Genomic DNA, 13,097 nt, shown 5'->3' on the forward strand with positions numbered 1-13,097 from the left:
TACATCTTCAACACATTCTCCACACTTTATCATCTCGATCACTAATTAATGAAATGCCCTTTCACAGCACATTAATCCAAATGGGCTCTTAAAGGATTTCAGAAAGACTGTTTCTCTGTTGAAAGCTGTGGATGGAGGTGGTGGTGTTTGCTAGTCTGTCATTACAGTGGCAATGGTGGCAGGCGGGCAGGGAGAGGCTGACACATTGCTAACGTTTGATTGGTTCTGTGGGATGGCTTGAGGTGCCCATGAGCATGATTAAAACACATGTTTGGCCCCTTTGTCAGACTAGCTGTACCTGCAGCTGTGGGGGCATGTATACCGCCATGTGGCTGTGCATAGCAATTATGATAATGGCAATTAATATAGGCCCTTTCTCAATCTCCTTCTCTTTAGAGAAGCGGTGATTGAACCAGGCTGGACGCGATGTATAATTGTTTCCAGATTAATGTCACTTTAATCAGAGCTCTTTGAATGTGCACGTAAATAATGAAGCATTGATGTCCATAAAGGGATGATTGCCTTTTTTTTCCCTCTCCCTCCTTCATTCTCATTCTCTCTCTCTAACTCTCTCTCTCTTTATCTCCCACTCAGGACCATCAATGTAAATGAACAAAACTTTTTTGTAATTAGGTAGTAATTGGCTGCCCTCACTGGCAAGTTTTCAGCTCAGAGAGTGTGTTAGCTGGTGTTTTTATAGCCCACTGTGTAATATGGATTTGATACGCACCACGATCTACCACAACTGTCTAAGCACTAGATTTCCCAGACATAACAGTGAGTGTGTGGAAACGGGACACCCAAAGAATTCAATCAGAACGGACTGAGTCTCTTCTCACATATACACACCTCTCAATCAGTATCAACCACACACTTGTCCTCCATTCAAACTATATACAGGAGTACCTTTCTTAAAGGCATAGTTCACCCAAAATGAAATTTCTGTCATCTTTTACTCACCCTTAATGTAATTTCAAGTGTATGACTTTCTTTCTTCCGTGGAACACAAAAGACAATGTTTAGACAGCATGTTAGGGAATGACATCCTCAGTTATTGTTCACTTTCATTGTTTGAGAAAAAAAAAAAATGCAATGAAAGTGAATGGTGACTAAGGCTCACGTTCTACCTAACATCTACTTTGGTGTTCAACAGAAGAAAAAAAGTCATATGGGTTTGAACAGCATGAGGGTGAGTAAATGTTTTTTTTTTTTTTTGGGTGAACTTTCCTTCATAAAAAATATAATTCATCTAATGAAGCAACATCATAAGCTTGTATTAAAAGGCGACCTTTTATTTAAGATGATTTGATGTGATTTAGCATAAGTAAAGTTATGATACGGCACACAGGGTTTCTCCCAAAGCATTGTCAGAATTCATTTCATTTAGCCACAGGAAGGAGATGATTTCTCTCATACCATATCCATACAGTATTCCACAAAGACATACATACACACGCTCTCTTTTTGTTTTGTCTGTCTTTTTTTCCCCCCACACTCAGGGCCATATAATATTTCACTCACACACTGAGAGGCTCTGGGATAATACAGCTGATGTGATGACATTGTGAAAAGTGAAATAGCAAACATACAGGAGAATTCATGGACTGCATGCCAATCACTGGGTTCGCGATTTCCAATTAGCATTAAGGGCCCGTTCACTGCACTATTCTAACAACACTGTAAATTCCATGATGCCAATGTTATTTACGTTATGTATTTTGAGTGATAATGTCACACAGTTGAAAACTGATTTAGGAGTGCTCAATGAATACTGAACAGGATGCAAAGCAAATACATTTTGTGGGTGTTGTGTGTCATTTTTTCCCCTGAATGTAATTGGGGAGGATTGTGTCGGGTGCCGTTGAGCTTTTTGGAATGGTGACCGTGGAATGTCCATTCTGTGACAGAATTTGTAACATTGTTAAAAGAGATACACTGAAGACTGGCTCAATGTATGTGCCTTATTCACCCCTATGTGTGTGTGTGTGTGTGTGTGTGTGTGTGTGTGTGTGTGTGTGTGTGTTTTAACTATATTTGGTCCTCAGAAATACAGGTGCATCTCAATAAATTAGAATGTCGTGGAAAAGTTCATTTATTTCAGTAATTCAACTCAAATTGTGAAACTCGCGTATTAAATAAATTCAATGCACACAGACTGAAGTAGTTTAAGTCTTTGGTTCTTTTAATTGTGATGATTTTGGCTCACATTTACAAAAACCCACCAATTCACTATCTCAAAAAATTAGAATATGGTGACATGCCAATCAGCTAATCAACTCAAAACACCTGCAAAGGTTTCCTGAGCCTTCAAAATGGTCTCTCAGTTTGGTTCACTAGGCTACACAATCATGGGGAAGACTGCTGATCTGACAGTTGTCCAGAAGACAATCATTGACACCCTTCACAAGGAGGGTAAGCCACAAACATTCATTGCCAAAGAAGCTGGCTGTTCACAGAGTGCTGTATCCAAGCATGTTAACAGAAAGTTGAGTGGAAGGAAAAAGTGTGGAAGAAAAAGATGCACAACCAACCGAGAGAACCTCAACCTTATGAGGATTGTCAAGCAAAATCGATTCAAGAATTTGGGTGAACTTCACAAGGAATGGACTGAGGCTGGGGTCAAGGCATCAAGAGTCACCACACACAGACATGTCAAGGAATTTGGCTACAGTTGTCGTATTCCTCTTGTTAAGCCACTCCTGAACCACAGACAACGTCAGAGGCGTCTTACCTGGGCTAAGGAGAAGAAGAACTGGACTGTTACCCAGTGGTCCAAAGTCCTCTTTTCAGATGAGAGCAAGTTTTGTATTTCATTTGGAAACCAAGGTCCTAGAGTCTGGAGGAAGGGTGGAGAAGCTCATAGCCCAAGTTGCTTGAAGTCCAGTGTTAAGTTTCCACAGTCTGTGATGATTTGGGGTGCAATGTCATCTGCTGGTGTTGGTCCATTGTGTTTTTTGAAAACCAAAGTCACTGCACCCGTTTACCAAGAAATTTTGGAGCACTTCAGGCTTCCTTCTGCTGACCAGCTTTTTAAAGATGCTGATTTCATTTTCCAGCAGGATTTGGCACCTGCCCACACTGCCAAAAGCACCAAAAGTTGGTTAAATGACCATGGTGTTGGTGTGCTTGACTGGCCAGCAAACTCACCAGACCTGAACCCCATAGAGAATCTATGGGGTATTGTCAAGAGGAAAATGAGAAACAAGAGTCCAAAAAATGCAGATGAGCTGAAGGCCACTGTCAAAGAAACCTGGGCTTCCATACCACCTCAGCAGTGCCACAAACTGATCACCTCCATGCCACGCCGAATTGAGGCAGTAATTAAAGCAAAAGGAGCCCCTACCAAGTATTGAGTACATATACAGTAAATGAACATACTTTCCAGAAGGCCAACAATTCACTAAAAATGTTTTTTTTTTATTGGTCTTATGATGTATTCTAATTTTTTGAGATAGTGAATTGGTGGGTTTTTGTTAAATGTGAGCCAAAATCATCACAATTAAAAGAACCAAAGACTTAAACTACTTCAGTCTGTGTGCACTGAATTTATTTAAAACACGAGTTTCACAATTTGAGTTGAATTACTGAAATAAAACTTTTTCACGACATTCTAATTTATTGAGATGCACCTGTAAGCTAAATCTGAAATGATTCATAAATAAATTCAGGTTTGTTTTTTGTTTTTTGTTTTTTGCTTTTCGTTTTGTAATTTGTTTTGTTTTTTTGTTATTCTAAAAGTTCCAGAAGTTTTATTTTAGGGTTTGGGTTTAGGTTTATAATTAGTTTTACACAAAAATAACAGAAGTCTATGGTATGTTCCCATTTAGGTGTCTAAAGTAACCTCTGTGTATGTTTGGTTTTGTATGCGTTTCAGTTTGACTGTGTTTCATAACATCTTTCTTTCATCAAGACTGCAGTATATTCCTTATTCTTTGCTGACTTTTTAACACACCCTCTCCCTCTTTTTCTCTGTCTTCTTTTTCTCTGTAAAGCTCACCCGGAGACATATGTCCAAGGTACTGTGTCTTTTCCTCTTCTTTCTCTCTCTCTCTCCCCTGAGCTCTTGTGTCCTGGATTGAGGTCTTTATGACATTTTTATGGTGCATTAATAACCTCTTCTCTCTCCTCTGCGTGTCTCTGTTCTGCTATTATTGTGATTCTTCATTCACTGCTTTTTTTTTTTTGGACCGTCAGAAATCCAATCTAATGTCCTCAGCGCTCTCCTTGGCTAATGTTCCAAGTTCAGCAGAACCATCGCACCCCATAAACCCCAACCCCCCCCCCCCAATTCACCACAAAGCCACATCTGCAGTTTAGCATCTCCATGTCATCAAGTCACAGTCTAGTTCATATCTAAAACAACAGAGTCCTAAAAACATTGTTTTTTTGGAAGATGTGTGCAAATGTGATTATTTTGCTGGTAGTGTAATTGAGATCAGGAGAATATAAACTAGCAGATTCTTGTTTACTGTTACTGAGGTGCTTTTGGAAATGATTTCACAGGGCTAAATCATTGCTAAGCCAAGTGTGATTTCAGACTCACATACTGGCATATGGTGCATGAGACCGCCAAGAACTTCCAGAAAGGGTTTTTAAAGATGTTTCTTAACTCTTATGGGCTTGCTTGGATACTTGACTGAAAACCTCAATATGTTAGCTCTATCGTGAAACATGTTAGTCTCTTGTTTTATTATGTTTTATCACTCTCTTGAACATTTCATGTTTCTTTTTTCTTTTAATTTTCTCATTCATACATTACTAAACAGACAAGGCACCTAGAGTTTCTCAGTATAGTATTTATGCATGCCTTGAGTAACACAATACATATATGCTGTGGCAATCCTCCAGACGGAGTCGTCCAAACTCAAAACAGCTCCCACTCCTCTTTCAACATCTTGCTTTCCTCCTCTTTCCTTTCCTTTTCCTTTTATGGTCATTTGCTTTCTTTTCCCTTTTGTGTTTTTGGTGTTCTGAATCGTCCTTCACTTGTACTCAAGTGCTCAGATTTTTTTTGTTCGTTTTCTTTCCCGAATTTTCCTTCCTCCTGGCCCCATAATAGGAGAGAGGATAGGATTTAAAGGTAATGCATACCAAAGCCCCAGGGAGTCTGTCACAAGCAATCACTCCACTGTCTCTCTGAACTTTCTTTCTTTCTTTCTTTCTTTCTTTCTTTCTTTCTTTCGTTCGTTTGTTCGTTCTTTCTTTCGTTCTTTCTTTCTTTCTCCCTCCTTCACTTTTTGTCTTGAAGCACGATGTCAGCGTGTCTATGTTCCAGTCTCCTCACTGTTTTTATTGTGGTCCCTTTTCTCTGCCAAATGCATCATTGTTTGTCTTGACAAATTCAAACACACACACAAACAATTACTGACACACCTGTGGTCCTTGAGTTTTGTTTGGGAATCCTGTGGGTCCTGTCTCCATGCATCCCGCAGCCTGACCCCTGGTGTTTGTTAGCCTAGCTGCTACCACAATCCTCCTACCCTTCCCTTGCCCTCCCTCCCCTGGCCTCTCTCGCTTTCTCTCTGATTCCGTCCGGCGGAATGTGACCTGGGCAGAAAGTATAGCGCTGGAGGCACACACTCTTCCATAAGCTCAGATGTCCACCCTATACTTTATGCCACTAGGATTCTCTGTATGCCGTAGCTTCACATGGATGCTGCTGTTATGGATGAGTTATTACTCTCTCACTCTCTGTCACTATTTCCCTTCCTTTGATCTCTGTTTCTAAATTACATTTTCTTTCTTTTAATATATTTTTTAAAATAAATTCTCATTTGAACTCCTCAATCTGTTCATTTTCCTTTTGGGTTTCACCTTCATTTTTCAAACTTATGCCATTCCTTTTGAATTGATTGGTTGGATTGTGTGTGTCGAGTGAGCATCTGTTACATCCATGTGAATTTACAGCCTTTGTGCATCTCACTAGGCCTGTATGAAGTCCAGCGTCAGTCTGTGTACACCTCTAAACCTTTACGTTCATTCACGGCGATCTCAGTGTATCTCTGTTTGGACTACCGTCCATTTATTTATGTTTCACAAGTCGAAGACACATTGTGTCCTACTGCTGCCACGTATGACCACACTATTGTATACCATTCACTTTAAGAGAGACTCACACTCATACAAATACAATCACACAAATACTTATAGTGTCACACATATGTAAACACATCTAAACTAGCGTATTACAGCTCTATCTATCTCTGCAGAGGGATGCCCAGGTCTGTGCAACAATAATGGCCGCTGTACACTGGACCAGAATGGCTGGCATTGTGTCTGCCAACCAGGCTGGAGAGGGGCCGGCTGTGACGTTGCCATGGAGACGCTCTGTGCAGATGGAAAGGACAATGAAGGAGGTGAGGCCACCGGTGACTGTGTGGATAAACATATACAATTTAAATGGGCTCAGCAGAATTAAAGCATTACACAGAAATACATATGTAAATGCATATGTAAATATTACATAAATATTATGGCAATGATAATCAGGTCATAGTGGATTAGGTAAAATGTGCATATTTAACTGTTCATTTGAAGAAACTGACTTGCTCTGACATTGTAATTTTACCCTCAGTGAATGTCATGATAATGACATTATAAAAAGATAGTAGAATGTGCAGTCTTCAAAAGAAGTGAATATGTGTCATGTAGAATAGAGAACTTAATATAGCCATAAGCACATTTACAATGGAAATTTTAGTAGCTCTGTCCTTCTGTACATTCAGAAATTGAAAAAACCTCCCTTTAGCTTAATTTTGTTTAGTTTTTTGTTTGGTTTGTTTTGTTCAAGAATAGACAGCATGACGATAGACAATAAATAATAAATAAAGTGCAGAAAGTATGTGGGTAAAAAATTATATATAACCTGTTGATGTGCATGGCCCTACATTCAGGCCTTGCTTGTGTGTTTGGATACAGAACAGTTCCCTATCTGTCACTCACTCAACGTTGTGTCAATGTAGTGACACTAGGGGTCACTCTTGGGAGCCCCAAACACCTCTGCTTTTGAAAAAAGGCCAATGGGAATTGGCGAGTGGAATTTGCATGCCACTACCCCAGACATACGGGTATAAAAGGAGCTGGTATGCAACCACTCATTCAGATTTTCTCTTCGAAGCCGAGCGATTGCATTCAGTGCACTAAATTCAATTCTCCCTACCGTTCACCTCAAACTGCTGGATTTATGGCGCATTTCAGCGGCTTCTCCCCCTCTGCACCCGTGGAGTGCAGAGAACGCCCCTGGGCGCTTCGGCAGAGCAAAACAAAAGAGTATATTCTAAAAGAGTATATTTTCAATTCTAAAAGAGCGGCACACACGGAATGTCTTTTTAAAGATGCCTTTCCTTTTGTGTGTTATTCCTGGTTGCGGTCATTATCTCTCTGCTTCTGACGGCCACGATCGCAGTCTTACGTGTCTGGGCGCTGCCCACGCGGAGACATCGTTCGTGGATGGGTCTTGTCCTCATTGTGAGAACATGACCATGGCAACGTTGCGGTCACGGCTTGCCTTCGAAAGAAAGCAAGCCACCCCAGCGGCTCCCCGCCTCGGTCCTTCTACCTACGGGTATGAGGCCGCGCCAGTTAGCACTGGGGGCGATTTGGGGACTTCAATGGGAGCACCTCCGCCGGGTAACTCCCCTCGGACCTCCCATTCCTCAGCACGCTTGCTTGCCCCAGTCGGGCTCTCGGATGAGACCGCCGGCTAGTCTCAGGGCAAGTTCGACCTCTTATTCGGGGCCCAGGAAGACGGTGAAGACCGATCCCGATCTTTCAGCTCCCCCGCTCTCACTACCCGCGATGGTGGGGCGGCCAAGGGGTATTCGGTGATCCCCCAGGTGGATAAGGTGCTCGCGGTGCACTTGTACCCGCAGAGCGCCACCACCTGGCACGGGCGCCTGAGGTTCCCGTCCAGGGCCTGTAAGTTTACGTCGTCTCTGACGACTAAGGCCTACGTTGCCGCTGGACAAGTCGCCTCCACTCTGCACGCCATGGCTCTCCTGCAGGTACACTAAGCCAAGGTGCTAAAAGAACTACACGAGGGTAGTTCTGATCGGGGATTGATGCAGGAACTGCGCTCGGTGACCGACCTCGCTCTCTGGGCAATGAAGGTCACGGCGCGGTCTCTCGGGCAGGTGATGTCCGCCCTGATGGTCCAGGAGCCCCACCTTTGGCTCAACCTAGTCGAGATGAATGAGGCTGACAAGGCACGGTTCCTTGACGCCCCCATTTCCCAGGTTGGCCTGTTCGGCGACACCGTCGAGGACTTTGCCCAGCAGTTCTCGGTGGTGAAGCAGCAGATGGAGGCTATTCAACACATCCTGCCCCGGCACGGCTCAAGACCCCGCACCCCGTCTGTTCATCGCCAAGGGCGTCCTCCTGAAGCAACAGCTCCGGCTCCACCGCAGCCCACCAACAAAAGAGTGGTTTTCTTGTTCCCTGGGTCACATGTCAGGTGCACACGACCGTCGTCACGACCGCCGTCCACCTTCCTATTTCGGCAGGTTTGGTGCTCCAGCGGCGGACCCCCCGCCCCTGTGCGCCCAGCTGTGGCACAAACATACCCACACCGGGTTGGTTCCGATGAACTGCAGGGACGATATTCCTCCTCCCCCCTCCTCGACCAATCTTATGGTGGGTGTCAGGAGCCAGGTAAGTGCTTCGATGTCTCTGGACTCAGCACGGCCACGGGGTTATGACGTTACGAAGGACGCCTCCAAGACGGGCCGGGGCGCCGTATGCAACAGGCACACAGCCGCCGGCTCCTGGACTGGCCCGTGGCTGCGTTGGCACATCAACTGCCTCGAGATGTTGGCAGTACTGCTCACCCTGCGGAGGTTCCGGCCGTTGATCCAGGGCAAGCACGTGTTGGTCACAACACAGTGACGGTAGCATACATCAACCGTCAAGGCGGTCACGCTCCCGTTGCATGTCACAACTCGCCCGCGTCTCCTCCTCTGGAGTCAGCAGCACCTCAAGTCGCTGCGAGCCACTCACATCCCGGGCGACCTCAACACCGCAGCGGACGCGCTGTCACCACAGGTTACGCTCAGGGGAGAGTGGAGACTCCACCCCCAGGTGGCCAGCTGATTTGGAGTCGATTCGGTCAAGCACAGGTAGACCTGTTTGCTTCCTGGGAATCCTCCCACTGCCCGCTTTGGTACGCCCTGACCGAGGCACCCCTCAGAATAGATGCGCTGGCACACAGCTGGCCCCTGGGATTACGCAAATACGCGTTTCCCCCAGTGAGCCTACTTGCACGGACCCTGTGCAAGGTCAGGGAGGATGAGGAGCAGGATGTCCTAGTAGCACCCTACTGGCCCACCCAGATGTGGTTCTCAGACCTCATGCTCCTTGCGACAACCCCCCTGGCGAAAGAAGGTCCTTCCTCAGGGACAGGGCAGACCTAAGTGGCCTACCACCCGTGGTGGTAGACACGATTACTCAGGCTAGGGCTCCCTCTATGAGGCGCCTGTATGCCTTGAAGTGGCGTCTGTTCACTAAGTGTTCACAGAGATGCGCAGTCGGATCGGTGCTTTCCTTCCTGCAGGAGAGGCTGGAGGGGTGGCTGTCCCCCTCCACCTTGAAGATGTATGTAGCCGCCATTTCGGCACATCACGATGCAGTGGATGGTAAGTATTTGGGGAAGCACGACTTGATCATCAGATTCCTGAGAGGTGCTAGGAGGTTGAATCCCTCCAGACTGTGCCTCATCCCCTCGTGGGACCTCTCTGTAGTCCTTCGGGGTCTAAGGGAGCTCCCTTTGAGCCCCTGGAGTCAGTTGAGCTTAGGGCACTCTCTTTGAAGACTGCCCTCCTGACAGCGCTTACTTCCATCAAGAGGGTTGGGGAACTGCAGGCGTTTTCTGTCAGCGAATCATGCCTGGAGTTCGGTCCGGGGATCCTTTTAGGGATCAGGTGGTGAACCTGCAAGCGCTGCCCCAGGAGGAGGCAGACCCAGCTTTGGCGTTGCTGTGTCTAGTGCGTGCTTTATGCATTTATTTGGATCTCACGCAGAGCTTTAGAAGCTCTGAGCAGCTCTTTGTCTGCTTTGGTGGACAGCGGAAAGGAAGCGCTGTCTCCAAACAGAGGATCGCCCACTGGGTCGTTGACGCCATCGTGATGGCATATCACGCTCAGGATGTGCCGCCCCCCGTGGGGTTACGAGCCCACTCTACTAGGAGTGTAGCTGCCCCTGGGCCCTGACCAGTGGCGTCTCTTTGGCAGACATCTGCAGAACAGCGGGCTGGGCAACACCCAGCACCTTTGCGAGGTTCTACAGTCTCCGGGTTGAGCCGGTTTCGTCCCGTGTATTGTCAGGTACAAGCAGGTAAGTTCCGGGACAGCTGGCTGGGTGTACCGCTTGCGCACAGTGCCTTTCCCCTCCCTTGAGGTGAAAACATGCGCTTTTGACCCCCAGTAGTGTTCACAAGCTGTGATCCCTGGATGACTTTACTCCTTAGCCCTATGGCAGATGATTTTGTGGAGAAACTCGCTGCCGGCCCAGTATGTGTGCTAATTAGGCCCTGTACTCGGGTTGGTGCTCCACATATGCTGGTTCCCCGTAGGTGACCCCATGTGATATCTTCCGCTAAATCGTTTCCCTGTCGGTAAACTGCGTCTTCCTTGGGCAGAGGCCCCTCTGCCCCTGGTCATCATGTTTGTAGAAACTCCTCCCCCTTCGGGTAGGACCTACCATGCGACTTCTCCATATGACATACTTCCAACAAGACCATGTGATGCATTTCCACTCAAAATACCCCCCCCCCCCCCTTCTCTGGGCAGGGTGTTGTCTCCGTGGTGTCTTCCCCTCGGGAGTGACACCCCCCCCCCCATTATGTGGTGCACATTTATGGCCCCCAGTCAGTTAACAAATTCCACTCTTTTTGGGGAGAAAAAAGAGGCCTCGGCTGGGCTGGCCTGTCTCTATTTGTTGGGCAGTCGACTTGTTCCCAAAGGACCGTTCGACGCTCACAAGAGTATTGGGGGAGGTTACGGGATGGCCTGGTGCGCTGGCTATGAGGTACACAGCGGTCTGCCCGTCTCGCACCGCCAGTCCACGTAACACAGTTCAGCTAGTTGTGCTGTTTTGTATAGGGACCCATAGTGTCACTACATCGACACAACGTCGAGTGAGTGACAGATAGGGAACGTCATGGTTACTTTCGTAACCTCTGTTCCCTGATGGAGGGAACGAGACATTGTGTCCCTCTTGCCACAACACTGAACCACCCGCTGAAATGACCAGGACCTTGTCTCGGCTCCTCAGCACAAAACCTGAATGAGTGGTTACATACCAGCTCCTTTTATACCCGTATATCCGGGGGAGTGGCATGCAAATTCCACTCGCCAATTCCCATTGGCCTTTTTTCAAAAGCAGAGGTGTTTGGGGCTCCCAAGAGTGAATCTTAGTGTCACTACATCAACACAACATCTCATTCCCTCCATCAGGGAACGGAGGTTACGAAAGTAACCAGGACAATTCGGAGCATGTGAAATTCTCTACATATCCAATCTTAAATGTCTAGAATGAGTGGTCGTCTGCACAAGTGCCTAGAAATCTTCTCCAATTAGACTCTGCAGCGAGTGGCATCAAGATTTAAACACAGCGTATTTCCAAAGTATTTGCAGAGGTTATTTTTCTGCAGGGAGATAATGCGGTCTGTAACATCGTAAGTCTGAAGGATTTACAGTCTTCTGGAAGCCCGACAAAAGGCTTTGAAGTATTTCCAAAGCGGAAAGGAAAATATACAGTAAGGTTATGGTGTATTCTCAGTTGTACAGTAATCGTGCCATGCATTGTGTATTTCTTTGAAATCGGGTTCTTTTGAATAGCAATTACAAAAAGGGACCGTACCGTAAAAAGATGAGAATATAGACATCATTGTTTGAACGCTTGTCTTTTTTTTTAAATGTAAAAACATAAATACTTTTCTCCTTAAATACTTATACAAATCCAAAGTTCCTATTATGTGACCTCTAGTATAGTTTGACCTGGTCGAGCTATGTTAACAAATTCCACTCTCTGTGGAGGAACCTTTTCATGTACATGTTGACTTTGGCCATGATGGACCAGATTTAAAACAGTGTGAGAGTTATGAGAGGTCCAGATCTCACATGAAGTTGTGTGATGCTTTTGGCAGGGGGTGCCGGGACACTCGTAAGGCAAAACAAACAGTCAGACACTCTGTCTCTATCTCAGCAGAGCAGAGTCAGCATAGAGTGCTGTAAAAAAAAGAATTGGTCTCCTACTGATCAGCGCAAAAAAAGTGTGTGTTTGTGCGTGTGTGTTTGTGTTTGCACATGTGTTCTTTTACAACCCCCTTGTGACAGTGTGCCAGATGTACGCAGGGCTTTTTATAAACTAGCTGAGACGGATGGCAGAGGTTTATGGCACTTACCTGCAGGAGATCAGATTGCATTTCCACACAAAACATTAACCAGTTATTTACTGATAGATGAGAGAGAGAGAGAAAGCTATAAAGTCTTGACAGTGTGAGAGAAGGAAGAAACTGAGGTGGAGGATATTGCGCTCATGTCTTCTGACCCTAAAGGTGAGAGAAAAAGAAAAAGTTGGGGGATGGTGTATGGTGCAGAGACGCAGAACCATTTAGCGTCTCCTTTTTCATATTCACACACTGTAAGCAGTGTGACATGACCTGTAAGTGAGGATACAGGATATAGTGTGAGATTCTTTAACACTTAGCACCTCATATTTTTTCATGGTTTGTTACTTTATTTCATTTTATTACATGTGTGGTATGTCATGTATGTGTTTGGGGGGTTGCCTACATTGTTTTAATTACAATCTAATAATGCTAAAAGGTTTCAGGTTAGGTTTAGGGGATAGAAAATATTATTAGCTCCATGTTAAAACAATAGAAGTCACCATGAATGAATGGAAAATCCAAAACTGTGATAGAAAATAAATGTGTGTTTTCTGTTCACCCAAAAATGAAAATTCTCTCATAATTTACTCACCCTCATGCCATCCCAGATAAGTATGACTTTATTTCCTCAGCAAAACACAAACAAAGATTTTTGGAAGAATATTTCAGGTCCTCACAATGCAAGTGAATGGTGACCAGAAATTTGAAGGCT

The 13,097-nt window shown here is 45.4% G+C and overlaps 1 protein-coding gene across 1 annotated transcript in view; it reads left to right on the top strand.

Annotated features, from left to right (window-relative positions):
• Positions 1–13,097, top strand: part of LOC127445439 (teneurin-3-like) — a 362,775-nt gene that overhangs the window by 278,563 nt on the left and 71,115 nt on the right. The window contains exons 15-16 of the mRNA XM_051705512.1: positions 3,993–4,016; positions 6,210–6,356. Coding sequence (XP_051561472.1) covers positions 3,993–4,016; positions 6,210–6,356 — 171 coding nt within the window. The remainder of the gene's footprint in view (positions 1–3,992; positions 4,017–6,209; positions 6,357–13,097) is intronic.

The sequence above is a fragment of the Myxocyprinus asiaticus genome, chromosome 8 (assembly GCF_019703515.2).
Source record: "Myxocyprinus asiaticus isolate MX2 ecotype Aquarium Trade chromosome 8, UBuf_Myxa_2, whole genome shotgun sequence".
In the NCBI taxonomy this organism is placed as follows: Eukaryota; Metazoa; Chordata; class Actinopteri; order Cypriniformes; family Catostomidae; genus Myxocyprinus; species Myxocyprinus asiaticus.